General features: G+C 58.0%; 5 protein-coding genes across 5 annotated transcripts; all 5 read left to right on the top strand.

Moving 5' to 3' along the window:
* Positions 1-1,084: 1,084 nt before the first annotated feature.
* On the top strand, positions 1,085-2,776 carry BKCO1_3000187 (uncharacterized protein; the record flags this gene model as incomplete). Its single annotated transcript, XM_020274082.1, has 2 exons — positions 1,085-2,341; positions 2,516-2,776. The coding sequence occupies 2 exons, from the start codon at positions 1,085-1,087 to the stop codon at positions 2,774-2,776; spliced, it is 1,518 nt and encodes a 505-aa protein (XP_020134456.1).
* A 1,129-nt stretch (positions 2,777-3,905) lies between these two features.
* BKCO1_3000186 (uncharacterized protein) lies at positions 3,906-5,567 on the top strand (the record flags this gene model as incomplete). Its single annotated transcript, XM_020274081.1, has 2 exons — positions 3,906-4,470; positions 4,540-5,567. 2 exons carry the CDS (start codon positions 3,906-3,908, stop codon positions 5,565-5,567), a joined length of 1,593 nt encoding a protein of 530 aa, XP_020134457.1.
* Positions 5,568-6,070: 503 nt separating this feature from the next.
* Positions 6,071-10,294, top strand: BKCO1_3000185 (uncharacterized protein; the record flags this gene model as incomplete). Its single annotated transcript, XM_020274080.1, has 1 exon — positions 6,071-10,294. One exon carries the CDS (start codon positions 6,071-6,073, stop codon positions 10,292-10,294), a length of 4,224 nt encoding a protein of 1,407 aa, XP_020134454.1.
* A 1,767-nt stretch (positions 10,295-12,061) lies between these two features.
* Positions 12,062-12,975, top strand: BKCO1_3000184 (aspergillopepsin-2 heavy chain; the record flags this gene model as incomplete). Its single annotated transcript, XM_020274079.1, has 2 exons — positions 12,062-12,501; positions 12,579-12,975. The coding sequence occupies 2 exons, from the start codon at positions 12,062-12,064 to the stop codon at positions 12,973-12,975; spliced, it is 837 nt and encodes a 278-aa protein (XP_020134455.1).
* A 2,915-nt stretch (positions 12,976-15,890) lies between these two features.
* BKCO1_3000183 (c6 transcription) lies at positions 15,891-18,709 on the top strand (the record flags this gene model as incomplete). Its single annotated transcript, XM_020274078.1, has 5 exons — positions 15,891-16,508; positions 16,558-16,868; positions 16,922-17,153; positions 17,206-17,873; positions 17,959-18,709. 5 exons carry the CDS (start codon positions 15,891-15,893, stop codon positions 18,707-18,709), a joined length of 2,580 nt encoding a protein of 859 aa, XP_020134460.1.
* Between the last annotated feature and the right edge of the window lie 602 nt (positions 18,710-19,311).

Below are 19,311 nucleotides of genomic sequence, written 5' to 3'. Positions count from 1 at the left end.
TCGAGGAACCATTTGCAAACACACAGATTGCCATTGCTGATACGGCATTTGGGAGGCCATGACAGATTATTTCTGACGGCGCTGACCGAGATTCTCGAAGACCGGTAGCAGAAGCGGGATGCCGCAGGATGTGAGGCTCTAGAACCGATATCTTCCGCTACAGTTGAATAGGACGAGCGCTTCGATGGTAAGCACAAGCCGCTGCGCCTACGACCGGGAAACGAAGCCTACGTACAGCTTCACTAAGGCTACAAATTCCTTGGCCATGCGGACTGTAAACCCTCCCATCAAAGATTAGACTCTTCCAGATCTTTGCGGAAATTGGGAAACCTCGCGTATGGATGCGAGATACCGCACGAGTGGCGGATTCATCTTTCATCTTCATAGCTTACTTGGAGCCCGCCTCGAAGTCTAAAGCTCCGTATAAGCAAAACCTGTACAGATCCAAGCGTAGTAGCAGAATTAGATGCTGAGGGTCCACCATATGAGTCGTCGAGTCTACTACACCGCAGAGAAAGTTTAAGTGACCGGACGCCTTCGTTGGTGCACGAGACTAAGCGTCTTCTGTTCCGATTTCTTGCTTCCATTGCTGCGAAGATATCCTCATGCGACTGGGAATCAGAGGATCTCAATACACAAATCACTCACCTGCAAGATCTATGTACCCAAACGTGAAATACTCGTGTAATCGGCAAGTGAAGAAGCCGCTGGCCAAACAAGCTCTTCACCCGCCCGCATCCGCCGCACCTACCGAATAATCTAGGAACCAGCCCACGAAATTAACGATTCCCGCCGCTTCTACAGCCTTCCAGTACTAGACCAGCAGAGCAGCAAGAGCCGCCAGACAGCCTCGCCTGCGACGGCCTACCGCAGGCAGGCGCACCCGCACCCGCACCGCGCGTTCGCATGCTACCGCACGTGCGCACGCGCGCGCTCTCACCCCAACCCATACCCTCACACGCACATAAAACCCAACCTTTCCACCCCCCTCACCCATCCTTCCACATCCACACACACTTCCCGTCCCATCCAAGGACCGAACTCCGCAAAACACCCTTCTAAGCCACGAACCGCCGCCACCACCATGGCACCCCGCAAGCAGCCCAAAGCCAAAGGCAAAGGCAAAAACAAAACCACGTCCGCCACCGGTGGTGCTGGGTCGTCGTCGTCCAGTGCGGCTGCCGCCATCGATCACGACACGCGCACGTGCGGCTGCTGCAACCTCGCCGCCGACGCGCCCACGTACTCGGCCGCGGAGCGCGACATGATGGCCCAGATCGAGGCGAGCATCCGCGCGCAGATGATTGCGGCCGGCCGCATCACGGGGGAGGAGGACACGAGGGCCATTGTGGAGAGGCAGGAGCGGGAGAGGGAGGCGCGGGATGCGGGTGAGGGTAAGGCCAGTGAGGCCAGTGAGGGTGAGACAGGTGAGAGTGAGGCGGCTGCTTCTTCTGCTACACTTGAGGCCTCTGCTTCTGCCGCCACCCCCGCGAGTGTTGGTGAGGTCTCGAGTGAGGAGCGCTCTTCGGCTGCTATGGAAGGAGCCCAGAATGAGACTGTTACTGTCGCCGAAGACCGCGGTGTGGAGGAGTCTTCTGATGTCGGACCGCGCACCAACGCGGGTGAGCCCAACGTGCTCAACAAGAACCTCGAAGGCGGCGAGTACGGCGTAGTCGGAGGTGGCAAGCACGGTAAGAAGAACGCCGACGAACAGTGCGGAGAAGGAGGAGCCGTCGCGAGCGCCGGACACTCGGCGTCTGCAGAACAGCTTAGTGAGATGGCGGCAGTCGTCGTCACTGATAGCAGCACGCCTGCCGATAATGGCAGCGACGGAAGTAGCAGCGCCAAGGACCTCCATGACTCCCCCATCAAGATCCACGACGCGGTTGACAAGGCGCACGAGACCGCCACCGCGGTTGGTAAGGAACCGGCTACCGGTGCTGCTTCGATCGAGCCCGACGTCGGCAACAGCGCCAGCAGCAACACTTCCGACATTGTCACCACCGACGACAAGACGAAGACGCCCGTCGCCAAGAACACCCGGTCTCGTACTTCACTCAGCCATTCCAGTGCCGCCGAAGTCCGCAGCAGCAGTCCCGCTCCGCTCAACACCAGCAGCGCCGCGACCACGCCGCCCGCCACCGACAAGACCACCTCGGTCGGCTACATGACCATCTTCCACGTCGCCAACGAACAGGCGCCCTTCGACCCGCGCATCTACACCGTCCTGACTCCCGAGGCCGCGCTGGCCTGCGAGCGCGAGCGCTACGCCGAATGGTGGCGCCGCAGCTTCGGACACGCCGGCAAGATGCCGCCCGTGAACTTGCCCGTGCCGTACGATGTAAGTCGATGAACAAACTCAATCCATTCTCCCTTCTCAACTCACCGTCTAGCCGTTTTGCTTTTTCTTTTCTTTTCTTTTCTTTTCTTTTCTTTTCTTTTCTTTTCTTTTCTTTTCTTTTCTTTGTGTAAAGAGCAGTGCCCTTCGGTTGGGACTTGATAACACTTAGCACAGACGCAGGATCCGCGCGCTCGCTGGCGCTTGGACAAGCGCGTCGGCCGCAACTGGTCGCTGGCGGATTGCGCGCCCATGGCCAACGGAGGACCGGTCGGCACGGCGGAGAGCGTCGTCGAGCCGCTGTTCGACGATTACGGAAGGCTCAAGCTGCCGAAGACGCGCGGCCAGAAGGCGACGAAGCCGGCTGCCGCCGCTGCGACGCAAACGAAGCCGGACAAGAAGCAGGGCGGCGACGGAAAGGGTGGTGTTGAGGGATAAAGAGGAGAATAGAGTGGACGAGACGTTCAAAGGCATTGATGGAAGCGTCAGGAATACAAAGGGCTGGGATCGACGTGGCGCTTCTTGAGGCGCTTTGATCAAGGACAAAGGATGGTTCTGGCCATTTTCAATTCAGACGGAGGGACTAGCTTATTCTTTGCTGATTTCTGAGAAACTGACATGGGCGAGGCCCCCCAGTTAATTCACCCAAATGGGTAGATGAAAGCAATTTCACGAATCGGTTCGTGTTTCCAACTTAGTTGCCCGGTTTATACACTCAGCTTGCAGTCCAACTTCACTGTTTGGAAACAGATCCACCAAACGGCTCGCTCGTGACTTATACTCTTATGTTCTGTGGCATTTGGATGACTTTGTAGAAATCTACCTGGAAGTTTTCAATGGTCGGTGTTGATGATAAGAGGGTCTGCCAGCTCTCCTCTTATCTCTCTTCCTCTTGATTTGAATTCGTACAGTATCGCCATTCACATGGCCCGCCCTAATTGTTCTTTGCTATCCACCAGTTCTCATCCGGGCGCCCGGCGAGAGCTTCTGAATTGCGGACTTTATCTTTTAGAAGTGATAAGCGGTCTTCGAAAGCTCTGTACGCTTAGAACGATGAATGGTGGCGCGCTTGTCCAATGTCTACGTTTTCCAGTAGTGCATTGAGGCCTTGGTGGACTCTTGGGTGCTGTATGTGGTTGGATGGAGTGTTATCCGCGACTTGCGTATGATGGTCCGCTGTGTAATCCCTGTGGTTAGTTGAAGCATGGGTCTGGAGTCTCTAAACTCATATATACGCCCGCACCTTTGCTACAAGTAACTATATATAACGGTTCAAATATCCTACTTCTGCATTAGGACGTTTTCCTCATGCACCTATATATGGGAGCTCGGAAAGCTTACAGTTACGTACGGACAGTTGCTCTGATTATATGTGACAGCTGAGAAAGCTACATCGGCTTCTACTGCCCACGTATTGCTCACATGTCCGCACCTGCCTCTGGGGCATTAGGTTCCTCCGGAAACCGAAGGTCCACACACGGATACGGCAGGCGCGCCGGCAGATGACACCACAGCCTTTCGCGTCCGCCACAACCTACCTTCCACATCCCCCACCTCACCACGCAGCATGCCAGACCAACAGCCGAGGACGCATCCCGTGGCGGAGGCTCGCGTCTCTCCCAGCGCTTCTGCTCAACCTTCATTGCTACCGACCGCAACTTCAACAGCTTCGAACACATCCGGTGGGGGTGTCTTAGTGCCAAACACTTCCATCGCGGATGAGTCTGCTCGCAGGTGTAGCCGGCAGCTGGCAGCAGGCACTTATGACCCGCACTTCAACACGTTTAACTTCACTTCCCGCAGCAAAACCGCCTCGCACACCGCCAGCACCAGCGACAGCAGCGACAGCAGCGACAGCATCGACCAGCCTCCCACGTGGCCCACCACAGCCACTCCCATCCACCCCCTGCAGCAGGCCCAGCACCAGTACCTGCCCCCACACGTGCGCCTCCACAATGACATACCACGCAACCACGACAACCCCGTCACCGACTACATCACGCCGCCCACCCACGGCGCGGACCCGCTCGACATCACCTCCTTCCACCCCTTGCAAGCCTGGGCCGCCCCATCCAACCTCCCCATCGGGCTCGGTCTCCTCGAACAGCCCGCGCCGCCAATTTACCAAAGCGGTAAGTCCCCCCTCCCCAAAACAGCCACAAACCCCCAGTCCTAAAAAACAAGCGCGCCCCCCCACTCAGCCGCATCCACCGTCCCGCTCCCGCTCTTCCGCGACAACCACGGCCCTCCCGTGACCGGCGCGCTCGGACAGCCGCTGTACGACCTACTGATCCTACCGCCTTCCATCTCGACGGCGGTCGAGCCGTGGCGCGTCGCCATGTGGCTGTGCTACGAGCCGTGCGCGACGCTGTTCGACGTCACGGCGCGGATGCGCGTCGTGTCGACGATGGGGCGGCTGCAGGCGGTGCAGGACGCGCTTGCGGAGGCGGTGGTGGCGTGGTGCGAGGGCAATGCGGGGATGGCGTTTCATCGGCCGTTGGCGGCCGGGCGTGGCGGCGGCGGCGGGGTCACGGAGAGGGATGTGCGGATCGTGGGGGAGCTGGGGATGGAGAGGGTGGCGAGGAACTGCGTGTGGGAGCTGTGGAGGGGGTGTGCGGTGAGGGGGGTGTTTGTCAGGCAGCCGGGTGGGGAGGGGGCGATGTGGGCGACGGCGGTGTGGGAGGTTGAGGTTGAGGGGGGTGTGCGGGGGCGGAAGACGGCGTTGGCGGTGTGGGAGGGGAAGAGGAGGGAGGCGGAGAGGTATGGGGTCGAGTGTGGCGAGATGGTGGAGGTGGTGGAGGATTCGTTCTGCATGTGGCTGATGGGATCGGGGGCACCGAGGGAGCGCCCTACGCCGGCGGATGTGCTGGCTATGGGCGGCGGTGATGTTGAGTGGGCCCTCGGGAGGTGGAATGTCCAGCCCGCTGCCAGACCTGGCTCCCAGCAGGGCAACCAGAAGCGCCCGGTTCCGCAGACTGCCAGCCCTGCCGAGTCGTCCAACTCACACGCTCTTCCTGGCACGGATGCGAACACCGATCAGACGGCTACAGCAAATCACGGGCGTCCCCAGCGGTCTCCTTCGGCTGCGCATACTGCCAATTTTGATCCTGCCCTTCGATTTGGCTCTCAGGCTCCAGCCAACCATAATTCCACTGTGTGGAGTCACAGCAACATTCACCTCCCGCAAAACCCTTCTCAGAACCAGGATGTAGAGCATGAGCGATCGTAGTTCTAGTCATCAGTTGGATATCATTCTTTTCCAGGTTGGGACTAAGAGATGGTTGGATGCCGGGTCAGTGTTGTATGGTTTGGGACAGGGGCCGCCGTTCAGATTTCTTGGCATGCGTCCATCAGCTTTCAGTTCCACAAAAATAATTTCCAGCATCTTTCCTGTAGCAAAGCAGTGAAGGAGATTATACTAGCCTTAATGCGGAGGGGTTATCCATCAGTCAAATCCGGCGATGGAGTTTCTTTGAAGTCGGATGCAAGATGAAAGGCTTTGCCCAGACCATTTGGTGGGCATCTTTATATCCAGCCCATATCCACACTCGGCTACCACAACACAAAGGACAATGATGAGAAGATGAGAATGAAAGCCGTGTGGAAATAGTATATAATTATGGGCGTGTTAGACTCCGTACTGGCACCGTTGCAGTCTTTGATATATCCTATTGCCACTACTAGTGCTGTTTGTGGTGGTGAACTAGTTTCGTACGGCTTCATTGAGACAAAATGACGGACGAGTCAGAAGACTACTCGGAAAGCGAAGCCGGATACTATTCAGGCAATATCACAGATGGTACAGGTGACGAGGAATTCGACAGGATATTGGTCAACGCCTTACTGGGACCGGAGCTTGGTAGGGGCAATGGACCTGCAGCTCCATCCCAAGGGGCCGTGTCATACCAACCAGCAACACTACAACCGGAACAATGGGGACCTGTTTATTCCGCTCCAGCATCGCCTTCTATTCAGCAGTGGCAGTCACAGAGCCAGGATGAATCGAGCGTGGATGTTGCCCTGGAGAGCAACACCGACACACAAGATATCGAAACGAGCGACACTTTTCCTCAGCAGCCGCAATTCGTGAGCGACGACGACTCAGACTTGAGCGAGGACGACTCGGACTCGAGCGACGACGACTCGGATTCGAGCGAGGACGATGCAGAAGATATCGAGATAGTAGCCCCATCGGACGCGTCAAGTACCCCTTCCCCGCCACGAGACGACGACGAGAAGCAGAGAAGGTTGGATCGAGAGCGGACCAACGCCTCGCACGCCAACGAAGCCGCGCGCGTCGCCTACTGGATCAACAAGAAGAACGCCGTCTGGCTCAACAGGGCGCCGCCGATCGACACAGCCGCGTCCGCCATGACAAAGGAGGACTTCAACGCCCGCTACACGACCCCGGGCGCGAACGGGCAGCCGCGGGCCATGGAGCCGCACGAGATGCTCGCGCGCGACATCGCGACGCCGAAGGGCGAGGTGCCCGCCGCGCAGCGCCAGGCCGCCGACTACTGGGACCCGCCGCAGCGGATCAAGGAAGTCGCGGGCGACCGCACCGACTTCGTGCGCGGCCAGGACTACCTCGCCGCGGGCAACCTGCCCTGGCTGCTCGGCTTCCTCGAGCGCCGGCCCCTGGAGGTCGAGGTCGCGGCCGAGGTCAAAGGGAAGGGGAAGGAGAAGGAGAAGAAGAAGCCGCGCAGCCGCAAGCTGCCCGTGCTCAAGGACGGCGGGGGCAACGCCGTGCTGGGCCCCAACGGCGACGAGCTCGCCGACCTGCCCATCCTGCCGCGCCGCATCTCGCGCGCCGTCGAAGGGTGGCGCGCCGCCGCGTGGATCACGTACGACAGCCGCGTCACGGCGGCCGAGATCGAGAAGCGCATCTGGAGCTCCGACCCCAAGTTGCCCAAGCTTCGCGTGGCGAAGAAGATCGAGGACTGGTCGGCCGGCTTCGGCGGCTTCAACGTCACGGCGAGGACGAGGGGCGAGAAGGACCTGGACCGCGACTATATCCAGGCGTCCAGGCATGACTGCTTGGTCATGGACCGCATCAACCCGCTGACCCTGTACGGCACCCGCGCCGCAAACGGGGGGCTTACGCAGGACCAGAAGAACACGAAGCGGAAGATATTTGGAAACACGGTTTGGCACGTTGTGCGGGTCAAGGATACGAAAGAATGGGGTATTCAGCAATCGTTCATGAACGAAGTTGGTCCGAATGTCCGACACGTGTTCCCAATGCCCTTTGTCTACGATGCCGACGCCACCCGGTCTCGGAAGGCGTGTGCGAAGCGCGACCAGATCGAGTCGTATCGTTATAGAAGCGATCCGAAAGTGAAGGACTGGAAGGCTTTTGCCAGTAAAAACTCGGCATGGGTCTGGGGTGTCGACAGGAACCAGAGCCAGAGGAAGGAAACTCAGGGAAAACGCTCGGGACAAGTCTCTGCAAACACTTCTGATGCCGATGCCGGACCGCACGCGGATGAGGACGAAGCGGGTGCCGAAGGCGACGAGGCTGCCGAAGCGGCGTCTACCAATGCCAACAAAGGGGGTTCTGCGAACAAACCCAAAAAGAAAGGCCAAAAAAGGAAAGGCACAGGAGGAGGGAAGAACAAAGACTCCCCTAGTCATGGGGGAGGCCAACCTTCTCTCCGCAATGACGAAAGGTATGTTGCCACTCCCATTGGCCAACGTTCCGCAAGGCAGCATCTAACCGTGCCAAATCACTCCAGTGACGAAGATCAGCATTTTGTCTTTCACTACGCGGGCCAAGAGCTAAGTGATGAGATTCTACAAGCCCTAATGAACGTAGAAAGGGCTGGGCTTTACATGATAGCATGTCCGAAGAAGCATCGCGGCCAATTGGAAAGGTACAAAGAGCGCCAAGACGCAGCGGCTTTCTTGGACTATGTGAGGTCGGCAGTGAGGCTTGGCGGCGAAGCTCATCAAAAGGACATGATCCGGAATCCTCAGTGGCGAGAGGAGCGCCGCGCTTACCTTTGTGACGACACACAGAACGAAGTTCGTCGGTTCCATTCTGCCATTCTTCTTCTAATTGTGCTACGTTGCCAAAGGCTCACTTGGAAATCAAGAGAGTTGTTCGAGCTGCAGATCGCACCCGATTTCGTACCTACTGATGAGGATTCTATCCTTCGAGACTACGAAGGGTTGAGCAACGATGCTGTTGAGCGTCGCACAGCACTTGTGCACGACGTAATTTCTGCAGCGGATCACTACTGGGAGAATAATTTCTCCAACGAACCTAGATTTGTCTCGAGTGTACCATTTGGACGAGCCCCATCGCAAGCGCCTGATCTCCCGGAAATTCCATTCAAATACGGACATCATCGTCAAGGGGGTCATCAGCCAGCGCAAAACTCGTCTCCTCGGCCAACCCACGAAGGACAAGCACGGACTACACCCCGCCAAACTCAACAGTCAAACCCCCTCATACCGCGCGAGAGCCCATCATGGGAGACCATACAACGGATATCACGTGCACAAGAAGAAGAGCAGGAACAACAACAGCCCGAGCGAAGCACGGCGCGGAATGTTCCCAGCAAAGCCAGACCATCTAATCAAGCACCGCTGCCACGCACCCCCCAACCGACTCAGGGACAGACGCGTTTCCCCCACACTTCACCCTCTCAAGCAATCCCGTTCCGGAGATCGCCAAGAGTAAACCAGGCCGACCTGGACGCAGCTCAAAACCAGGCCGCAACCTACGCCGGCCCCAGGACACCCACTCCGGCAGCCCCGTCGGGGTCGTCACCAGGAAGGTCGCAAACCCCACAGTGGAATCCAATAAAAGTCACCCCCAAAGTTCGAGAATTGCTTGACCAATACGACGATGACTTTTTCGTCTTCGACGACCAGCAAGCCGCGCTTACAGAACAAGAGACCCAACAACAACAACAACCCGCCTACCCCTCCCCATCCGCCGCGCAACAATACCTCCTCTACCCCCCCTCCGGCGCCGCGCCCAGCACCCTCCCATCCCCCGAAGGCATATACGCCATGATCGGCCACCCCATGGCCCAACCCAGCTTCCTCAACAACCCCGTCTTGAACCCGGCCACCTCGACGTGGGCGCCGGACCCGCAGCTGCTGCAGCAGCACTCGCCGCCCATCGACCCGGCCATCCTACAGCGCCGCACGCGCTCACGCTCGCTCTCGATCGCAGCCGCTGCGGAAGCGACGGCGGCTGCGCTGCAGCAGCAGGCTCAGCCGCAGATCGCTCCGTACAGGAGGACGCGCTCGCGGTCGCATTCGATTGCGGCGGAAGCGGCGGCGGCGGCGGCGGCGGCGGCGGCAGCAGCACCCGCCACTTCGCGGAAGCGTGGACGGCGCGAGGAGGAGGAGGAGGATGGGGCCGACGTCGCGGATCCGGACACGCCGATCAGGTCTGTTGAGCTGCAGCACGGCGGCGGCGGATCAGCGGCGCAACGGCCGCCGAAGAAGAGGTCGAGGACGACGACGACGGCTACGACTACGACGACGGCAGCTACGACGAGACGGGCGAGCGTGGAGCGGGAAGGACAAGGTACAGCCGCTGCGCCCGGCCCGACGAGCCGGCGGATGAGGGGATCTGCGGCGCGGACGCGGGGGGCGGCTGCGGGGCTCGTTGGGAGGAGGCGGAGGTTGACGACCTTGCCTGAGGTGGTTGAGGAGGAGGAGGAGGAGGATGAGGATGGGGAAGGGAATGGAGCGGGAGCGGCTGTTGAGACTGATCAGGATGTTGGCACAAAGGCGTCGACGAAGAAGAAGAGGAGGAGAGAAGTGTCCCCGGGACCGCCGGAGCCGGCGGCGCCGGGGGGGAGGGTGACGCGGAGTATGTCGGTGGCGACGCAGGGGGGGAAGGGAGGAGGGAAGACGAGGAAGGGGAGTAAGGCGAAACAAACGGAGACGGAAGACGAGGAGGGCAAGAAGTCGAAACGGAGGAAGAGGAAATGAGGAAAGTGACGTGGAAATGGATGGGGGTGATTGATCGGGGCTAGAGGAGGATAGACGGAAGCTAGGCTTTGGCGTAATACTCGCTTTCCTTTTTTTTTGTATTCTGCCTTTTGCTTTGATCTCTCGGGGTGTTTCTGGGTAAAGTCTAATATTTGCACCATGTGTTTGCTCGCCGACTCGTTCTGTGTCAGGGGTTATTTTCTTTCTTCCGATTGTCCTTTCGCTATAAAGGTAGTTTGATCAATGTTTGCACTATCGCTCTCGCTTAGTTTCCACCCAAAAGTTCAATGGTGTGGTCAGATCATGGTGCGTGTCGGCCACAGACACAGTATAAGACTGGAGATTGTTCTTCGATCTTCACGCTGTATGGCTCTCATGAGTACAAGCCTTCTATGATAGCGCGCGGTCGAATCGTAATTTCAAGTAAAAGGCTGTGGAAGACTGAGAGTGGCGTTCATGCAAAGAGCAATCGATGCAGTGCGAAGAGAAAGCAGGATTCCTTCCCTCACTTGACCCGAGTCAAGCTCCTGGAATCATGCGCGGAAGCACCTTGCAACCACAGAGCTAAGCGGGGTGTGGTCGTGCTAAAGAAGTCCAAGCCGAATATCTCCATATCCAGATGCGAGACAGGGATCCGCCTATCATGCGCGCATTTACCACCTTCCCGATTTGGCTACAACCCCGCCGATAAACCGGCGAGACAACAGCGACAACCCCCACCACACAGCGAGACTGCAGGAGACTGGTCGCTCTCGATATTAACGGGAATGACGCGATACGACACGGTCGGCCCGGCGGGCTAGAAGTCAGTCATGCTATGGGTGAGGAAAGCGAAGGCTGCTCTCAGCTGTGGTTTCAGACGTCATCCGTGCACGCCGACACTTGCACAGACGTCGGCCGTTAGCGTTGCTTGAAGGCTTATGTCTCGTATCCTAGTGTGCGCAAGATCCAGCTATAGATGCTATAAGCTTCTTCCAGCATCACACGCAGGTACACACCAGTCCAAACACCAGAAACGGTTATCACGTCGGATCAGCCGACCATGTACTAGCCTGCAGGCATACGCGTCCTCACATGCAGTCTTCCCAGCATGCCCGCACTCGGGGAATAACCACCTAGCCCGCCATGCCGAATGCAGCAAGTCCAGAAACACTTGTCCCGGCCAACGGGCTGTTTAAGCACGCCAAGGGCCGGCGCGGAAAGCGAAGCTCTCCTCTCGCGCTCTCGGCACCGCCTCTTGTCAAGGCTTGGACACTGATAAGCCTCGACCTCGTGCTCGGCAACGGCGCGCCATGTGGGAAAACACCCCACACGCGATACTCTTGCAGACTTCGAAGCGCTTCCAGACACAATCAAACCGCAAACCATGCCCACCGCCCCTTAGTCTCTCTCGCGAACCCGGCCGGTCATGCGTCTGTTCCTGTCCGTCTGCCTTCGTGACCCATCCGACCTGCTCAAACAAGACAACACGGCAAGACATCGCGCCTTATCGCGCGATATTGACCTCTCCTCTCACGACCATCCCAGATCCCGCCCCGGCTCCAGCAGCCGGTACCTCTCCAAGGGTCGATAGACAGAGACAGAGGCAGCACCACGAAGATGTATAAATGGCCCTGAAGACCACCATGGCAGGAAATGCTCTTCACCACCACCACCACCAGCAAGCCTCCAGCCTCCAGCTGATCCGCAGTGCACTTCCCCCTCCTTCAACCCCTCGATCGCTCCGCCTCCCACAGCCCAGCAATCCATCCTTCCATCCAAGCAAAGATGCAGTTCCCCACCCTCCTCCTCGCCGCCCTCTTCGGGACCGCCGCCCTCGCCGCTCCCAGCGGCGCCATGGGCCACGGCCTCGCCGCGCGCCTCGCCACGCGCACGCAGCGGCAATCGCAGCCGCTCTCGCGCGTCGGCAGCGCCGCGGGGCCCGTGTCCGTCTCCGGCAGCAACGGCAACGGCAACGCGACTTCGCACGTCGAGTACTCGTCCAACTGGGCGGGCGCCGTGTACGAGGAGCCGCCGTCGGGCACCTTCACCGCCGTGTCGGCGACCGTCACCGTGCCCGTCCCGACCGCCACCGCCGCGGGCACGTACTCGGCGTCGGCGTGGGTCGGCATCGACGGCGACACGTGCGGCTCGGCCATCCTGCAGACGGGCGTGGATTTCACGGCGACCAAGAGCGGGAGCAAGACGTCGTATTCGTATGATGCTTGGTGAGTTCCTTTTTTCCTTTCTCTCCGCAGGGGCGAAAGTGTTCGTTTGTGCTGACGGGGGATGTGTGTGTGTGCAGGTATGAGTGGTACCCCGACTACGCGTACGACTTCAGCTCGTTCAGCGTCAGCGCGGGCGACGTCATCGTCATGTCGGTCGTGTCGTCGTCGTCGACGTCGGGGACGGCCACGCTCGACAACCTGACCACCGGCAAGACGGTCAGCAAGACCCTCTCTTCCAGCTCCGCCCTGTGCGGCGAGAACGCCGAGTGGATCGTCGAGGACTTCGAGTCCAACGGCGAGCTCGTCGCCTTCGCCGACTTCGGCACCGTCCTGTTCACCGGCGCCTCCGCCAAGACCACCACCGAGACGGTCGGCACGAGCGATGCCACCCTCATCGACATCAAGCAGGGCAACTCCGTCTTGACCTCGGCTTCGATCCCGAGCTCGTCCGAGGTTGAGGTTACTTATGAGTAGGTTTGTTGTTGAAGGGTGGGTGAATGTCTGCAACACTGGACTGCGAGGCACGTATCATTGTTGTCAGTGGATGGATCTTGAGGCTGGTTTTCGCAAAGACATGATTGGATTCTCTGGGGGACATTTTTATAGTCGCAGGTAGATAATGCGAGACTGATCTCTACCTCAAGATTGAGTAACGTATGATCACCGTCAAATTTCAGCTATCTGCACCGGGTTGTTCTCGTACGGGAGAACAAATCATCTATATGAAAGCACGGTTAGCATCCCGCTCAGTCTTGGGTGGTTCAGATCGGGAGTTGAGTATCCGTAAGCTGCAGAGGAGAACAGTTCGACTTTTAAAGAGCTTGCCTTCCTCGGAAATCTTTGGTGATGATTGAGACCGAAATGCGACAGTAAGCAAATGACGTACGTACCTGCAAGCTATACGAGCATCATGACACGAGATGGAACAAAAAGATCATGCGAAAAGGAACTAGTCTTGGAAGGAGATAGTCATTGTAGATAGCCATGACGGCGCTACGGAAGTACCGATCCCTACCTTCGGACCACAAGGCCACTGCTACTAGGCAGCAGCTTCAACCACTTGTGCTTTTTCTCAGCGGGCTCTCGACAAGCAGGACAATACAACACTGCCTCATCCTTCTCATTCGTGTTGTCCTCCATCAAGCCATGGAAATGCTCCAACGCGCATCCAAGACACAAGTGATGACCACAGCCTGAGAGAACGATGGGTACGGGAGACGGCCGACCGGGATTCTTATTTTCCCCCCTCAGGATTTCGCGGTCAGCTTCTTCGCGGCGGAGTTCGTCCGGAGTAATCTCGCTGTACTTCTCGGAGCAAACGACGCAGGTGGAACTAAGACCATTGGGAAGGCTTGTCGGGGGTACATGCTCAACTTCCAGGCGCCTGTTGTAAATCTGAAGATGAATATGGTGAGCTTGCTTCGTGATCGACATTGCGCAAGTGACGCAGAACGGAGAGGCGGATGTTTGGTTCGAAAACTCATCTCTTACAAATGGAACAACTGAGAATATTATATGTCGAATAAAACATCATTCGTGCAATGTTAGGAAACTAAAGAACTTGTTTTCAAAGCGGCAGGGTGACGGGCCATCATCATAAAGCCAAACAAAGAACAGCGATCTCTGTGATTACACCTTCGCATGCTGTCAGGCTCGAACAAGGGATTGAAATCCAACGCCTGACATATGATAGAAGGTAAGGTGCAAGTGAAAAAAAAAAAAAAGAGAATTGACGAAGCGTGAGCAACCTCCGCTGACCCCTGTTCAGTGGCAGCAAGTAAATAAAAGGAAAAACGAGACATCACATACCCGGAACAGAGAATGATGTCTCGAGCATCCAACCGTCAAGGTTGGGCGCACTGCGTCTCTACAATGACATAAAGGAAGCAGCTGTTTTCAAGCTGATTATTAGTGGCTTCAACGTCGGAGAGGCAGCTGTCCGCTTCCGGAGATACCCTCTCCTTGCTTGCAGCCACCGAGCAGTTGCTGCTTCTTTGTCCATCATCATCATAGTGGTTCTTTCAGACTTCTGAAAGCGTCCCAGTATGACAGGGCAACAAGACATGCGGCTGATGCTTCTGCTCAAGGCCTCCAGCCGCGGCGCAGCATAGGTCCAAACTAGGGGTGACTACCGGCCCCGAATCCTTGCCCTGCCCCCAGTTCCGACCCTGCGCGTTGTATGCCTATGTTCGGAAAAGCCGGGTTCATCGGAGGGCAGGGGCCTCGATATAGTCGATGATCCGCAGACTAAGGTACGGCTGTGATCGTCACCTCGTGTTCGAGAAGGTGGGGTCGGCACGAGCCGCAGTCATCGACACACAAAGCAGATACGCGGGTTCCTGTGCACGTCAACTGGCATGATGCGAGGAATTTTCGAAAGCGACAGCGGAGGGTGGAGAAGGCTCTACGTCAGACGCAGGGGCAGAGGTAGATAAGAAAGACCCGAGGGGGGCAGGATCGCTGGCCAGGCGGCGGAGGATCCCCGCGATGGCCGGCAAACATGTGCCAAGGCGAATTGGCAGCTGTGGCCAAGTTCTTAGCGTTGTGGTCAAGCATCCGGAGTCTGGGGCGGGGCCGGTCCTTGGTGGTGCTGTCGCAGGTCTAGACAGCGAACGACGGCCGCGGCAAGATTTGCGGCTCTGCGCTGCGCGCGGCCGGCAATGCGGCGAGCCCGGGTCTTGGGCGAGTGTAGAGCAGTGGTACTGTGTAGCTGGCGTAGTACGCGGTAAAAATAAACTAGGCAGCGACGGAGAGCGCGAGGGTCCAGTGCGGCAGGTGCGACAGGCGCACGTCAGCTGCCGGACCGCAGGCCGTCAGAAGTCGTGGCCAGGTCCGAAATGCCTCACAGGCCTCGCCATCGCTCGGGCTGTTCGGCTCGGTCCCGCGCAAACGCGACGTGCGAGGAGCCTGACTCGCGAAAGCTCAGTCGCGTATGCGCAGCTGCTTGGATCCACGGGGGCGTGTGCATGCGACGGGCTGGCCCTGGCAGGTGGTGGTGCAGCGTTACTCATCAGCAGTCGGGCGACGGTGGTCGGCTGGCGGAGGGGGCGGTGCTAGTCGAAGGCCGACGCCGATTTTTTTGGCTCTCCACGTCATTCTCAAAAGCGCGAGCGAAGCCGCCGCAGCCCTGCGCACCGACGCTCCTGGCCGAAGAAAGTCTTTCTGCGACAAGCAAAGGCGGTCTCGCGCGCCACCTGTGAAACGGCGCGAGGGCTTCAACGCTGTGGGGGCCGCTGCAGGAACCAAGCCCAGCACAGGCGCTCAGCCCGCCTCTGACGCCTGACGCTCTCCCTACGCGCAGAAGAAGCCCTCACTCCCCCGCCGTCACCCTCCAGGAGCAGCTCCACTTCGGCCGACCCTCTGTCTCTGCGCCGCCAGCACCACGAGGCATGGACGCCTTCGCCAACCCCAGCGCGCAGCCCGCCAACGCGCCGCCGTCCGCGGCCGCCGCGCAGTCGTCCGGCGGCACCCGCCAGCGAATCATCACTTCATGTCTCACGTGTCGTCGTCGCAAGGTTAAATGCGATCACAAATACCCCGTCTGCTCTGCATGTTCGCGCGGCAACCATGTCTGCTATTATGCCAACGTCCCCAACCAGCACCAGCACGACGGACGATCGCCGCCGTCAGCCCAGCCCTCGGCCAATCGCGTGCACAAGCACGCCTCCAGTCAGAGCAAAGGCCAGTCCGGCCATGCCGAGATCAATGCTCGTCTAGAGCGCCTCGAGTCGCTGCTCGAGCTGGCAGTGAACAATCAGCCTCCCACCAAGCTCTCTGTAAACACGGCGAAGCAGCCGTCCCACCACCACCCGAACCAGCCCGCTCGCCGTGACACCTCCCAGAGCGATGCCTATGAATCCAAGGAGAGAGCAGCCAGCTCTGCCTCTCCCAACAGCACCACCTCGGGCGACATCCAAGCTGCCGATGCCTATGACGGCACGCTTCTCGTCGAGAACGGCCAATCTCACTTCGTGTCCTCTCTACACTGGGCCCTGCTGACCGAGGAGGTAAGTTCGCGCCGATCTTCCTCCTCGAAACTGCTAACGCTCCACACAGCTCCAAGATATCAAGGCAATCCTGAGCACCGAGGGCAAACAGCCTGGCCAGGTCAACGACTCGACAGCATGGGGAGGCATCCGTACCTCGCAGTCCTTGCTGTTCAGCAGTGGTCAGGCCGCCGGCGACACCTCGGTCTTCATGCCAGACACACAGGAGGAGTGTTTTGAGCTTTTCGCCATTTTCATCCAGAATGTGGACCCTGTCAGTCGTTTGGTGCACAAGCCTTCCCTGGGTAGGCGCTTCGCCGCCTTCACCCGAAGATGGCAAAATCTTACGCCCTCGTCCGCTTCGGCCCGCAGTAGCGACAAGTACAGCGCCTCACTGCACCCTTACGTTTGAGATGGTTGCTGACGAACGGCAGTTTCGAAGACCATTGGAATGAAGAACAGCTGCAGAACTTTGAGCCTCTGGCTTATGCTATATTCTATTCTGCTCTCAACAGCTTGAAGGCCGAAGTTGTTCAAACCCGCTTCAGGAAAGATAAACTGTCGCTGTTGCGGAGGTATCAGCAAGGTCTCGAGTTCTCCCTTCAACAAGCCGACTTTCTCACCACTTCGAGCATCGAGGTCCTCCAAGCCTTCATAATATATCTAGTATGAGTTGCATCCCCGCCAGCTGTCCATGTGGCATGCTAACTTGTTCTAGACGGTGCAAGCCCGCGAAGACGACATGGGTCAGGTGTGGCCACTTACTGGCGTTGCCATCAGGATAGCCATGCTACAAGGCCTGCACAGAGAGCCGAGCTTCTTCACATCCTCCATGGATGAAGTTCAGGTGGAGATTCGCCGCAGGATGTGGCATCAAATCTGTCATTTGGACTGGAGGGCGTCAGAAGGCAAGGGTATGGAGCCAACCATTTCCGATGACGACTTCACCACCTTATTACCGCGGAACGTGAGCGACTCCGACCTGCTCGAGGGCCGGCCACCCCCAACCAACCCGTATTTGGAGGAGGAAGGGGTCACGGACATGGCTCTTCAGCTCTGTCGTCTGAGCATGATCCAGTGCTTCCGGAAAATCGCGCAGAACGCATACCGGCTTGATCGGAAATGCAAAGATTCGCGCTTGCGAAACAGCAATCTCGACATTGTCCCCGAGCTTCAGGCTCTCTTTGAAGAGACTAAGCGGATGGTGGACGAAGTGCATACCAAAAATGAACGATGTACCCTCCGATACTGCCGCCTTGATGTTACGGTTGAAAGGATGACGATCGGTTTAAGCGCTAATCTGGAGTGGAGATGCTGGTTGATATTCTGGAGTGGCGTTCCGAAGGACCTGAGGAGAGTCGTCATCAACGATGATGTCCGCACCATGTAGGTCGGCCCTGTATCTGCTGGGCGTTAGCATCGATATACTTGGTGCGTGCAAAAATTGGCGGGGCTAACAGTTTTACCTCAGGATCCTGACACGATCAGTGTCTCTGATCGAGTCGCTCAATCGAGTTTCTCACGACAAGGACGCCGAACAGTTCCAGTGGCACATTGGTGGACATGCTGCTTTCCAAGCAATCATGCACATCCTCGCTGAGCTTCGCGATCCCGAGTTCAGTGGTTCGAAAGACCCCATCATCCGATCCCGAGCCCTACGAGCCTTGCATACTGTTCTGGGCTTGAAAGGTCGCTCGGAGTCGAATACTTGGGCAGTGATAAAGCGCATGGTTGACAGGCTGGACCCCAACCATGAACATGCCAAACCGGGACCCATGAGCGGTATCTCCAAGGAACGCTTCGGTGAAGATGAGTTGAGTGTCATGTACTTCGCAAAAAGCCCCAGCCCGGCGGCCTCGCACAATGTCTCGCAGCCATCTTCGATCAAATCACCCCCTCAATCTCAAGTATCCATCCCGGCCCACCCATCGACACAAGCGGCGGCGCCGGCGCCGCCGCCGGTCGCAACTCCAACCGCGGTTTCGCAACAGGATTACGCATTCTTCTCGCCCGCGCAAGTCACAATGCCTGGCTCAGACATGAGGAGCAGCATCGATGCTAGGTATCAATCAGGGAACCAGAGCATGGCAGGGTACATTGCTGAAATGGAACGGGGGAACGCCGGGATGAGTGAGGCAAATACCAGCGCATGGTTGCAGGATATGGCCATGGATATGGACTGGGCAAGTAACTTTTGCGCAGTTAAGATTGGTCAAGGCTAACCTTGCTTCAGGGGTTCTGGAACTTCGATCCTCTCCAGTTCGATGCCGGCTTCGGCCAGTTTGTGGGACCTGAAGGGCCTGGTCAGTGAGGGGGTCGAATGCGGTCCCTTGACAGTTGTACGACGATGGATGCAATTCCCAACCACCGGCTGCCCCTCCACGGCCATTCGGCGGTCAACATCGGACCCTCGGTCTCCGTTGTCGTCGGATCTCCGAGCCACCAGGTGGCGGGAATAACGGACCTCAGGAATATCCTTCCGCCAAGCCGATGATCGAGAGCGTGCTCCCAACGCACACGCCGAGTTATGGGTGGTCCATTACCTCAACGGCCAGATTATGTTAGCGTGCGGGATTACAATACCCCCGAGGACAAGGCAAATGTGCTTACGCCCTCCGGGAATCTCGATTGAGGCGGGTTGCTTTGGGCTGCAATTGCTGCTGGTTCGAGACCCGGGCTCCCAACACAGTCGTTATCTAAGCAAGCGCAAAGGCTACGACGGACGACTTCTCTTTGTGACTGCACGATAAATAACAAATAAAGCGATTCACTTGCGGATGCCGTCTCCTGAGCGGTGTTTTCCCAGTGCTTCACCGCATGTCGA

Source organism: Diplodia corticola, assembly GCF_001883845.1.
Source record: "Diplodia corticola strain CBS 112549 chromosome Unknown scaffold3, whole genome shotgun sequence".
Lineage (NCBI taxonomy): Eukaryota > Fungi > Ascomycota > Dothideomycetes > Botryosphaeriales > Botryosphaeriaceae > Diplodia > Diplodia corticola.
The sequence above is the reverse complement of the archived record's forward strand: the minus strand, read 5'-3'. Positions and strand labels throughout refer to the sequence as shown.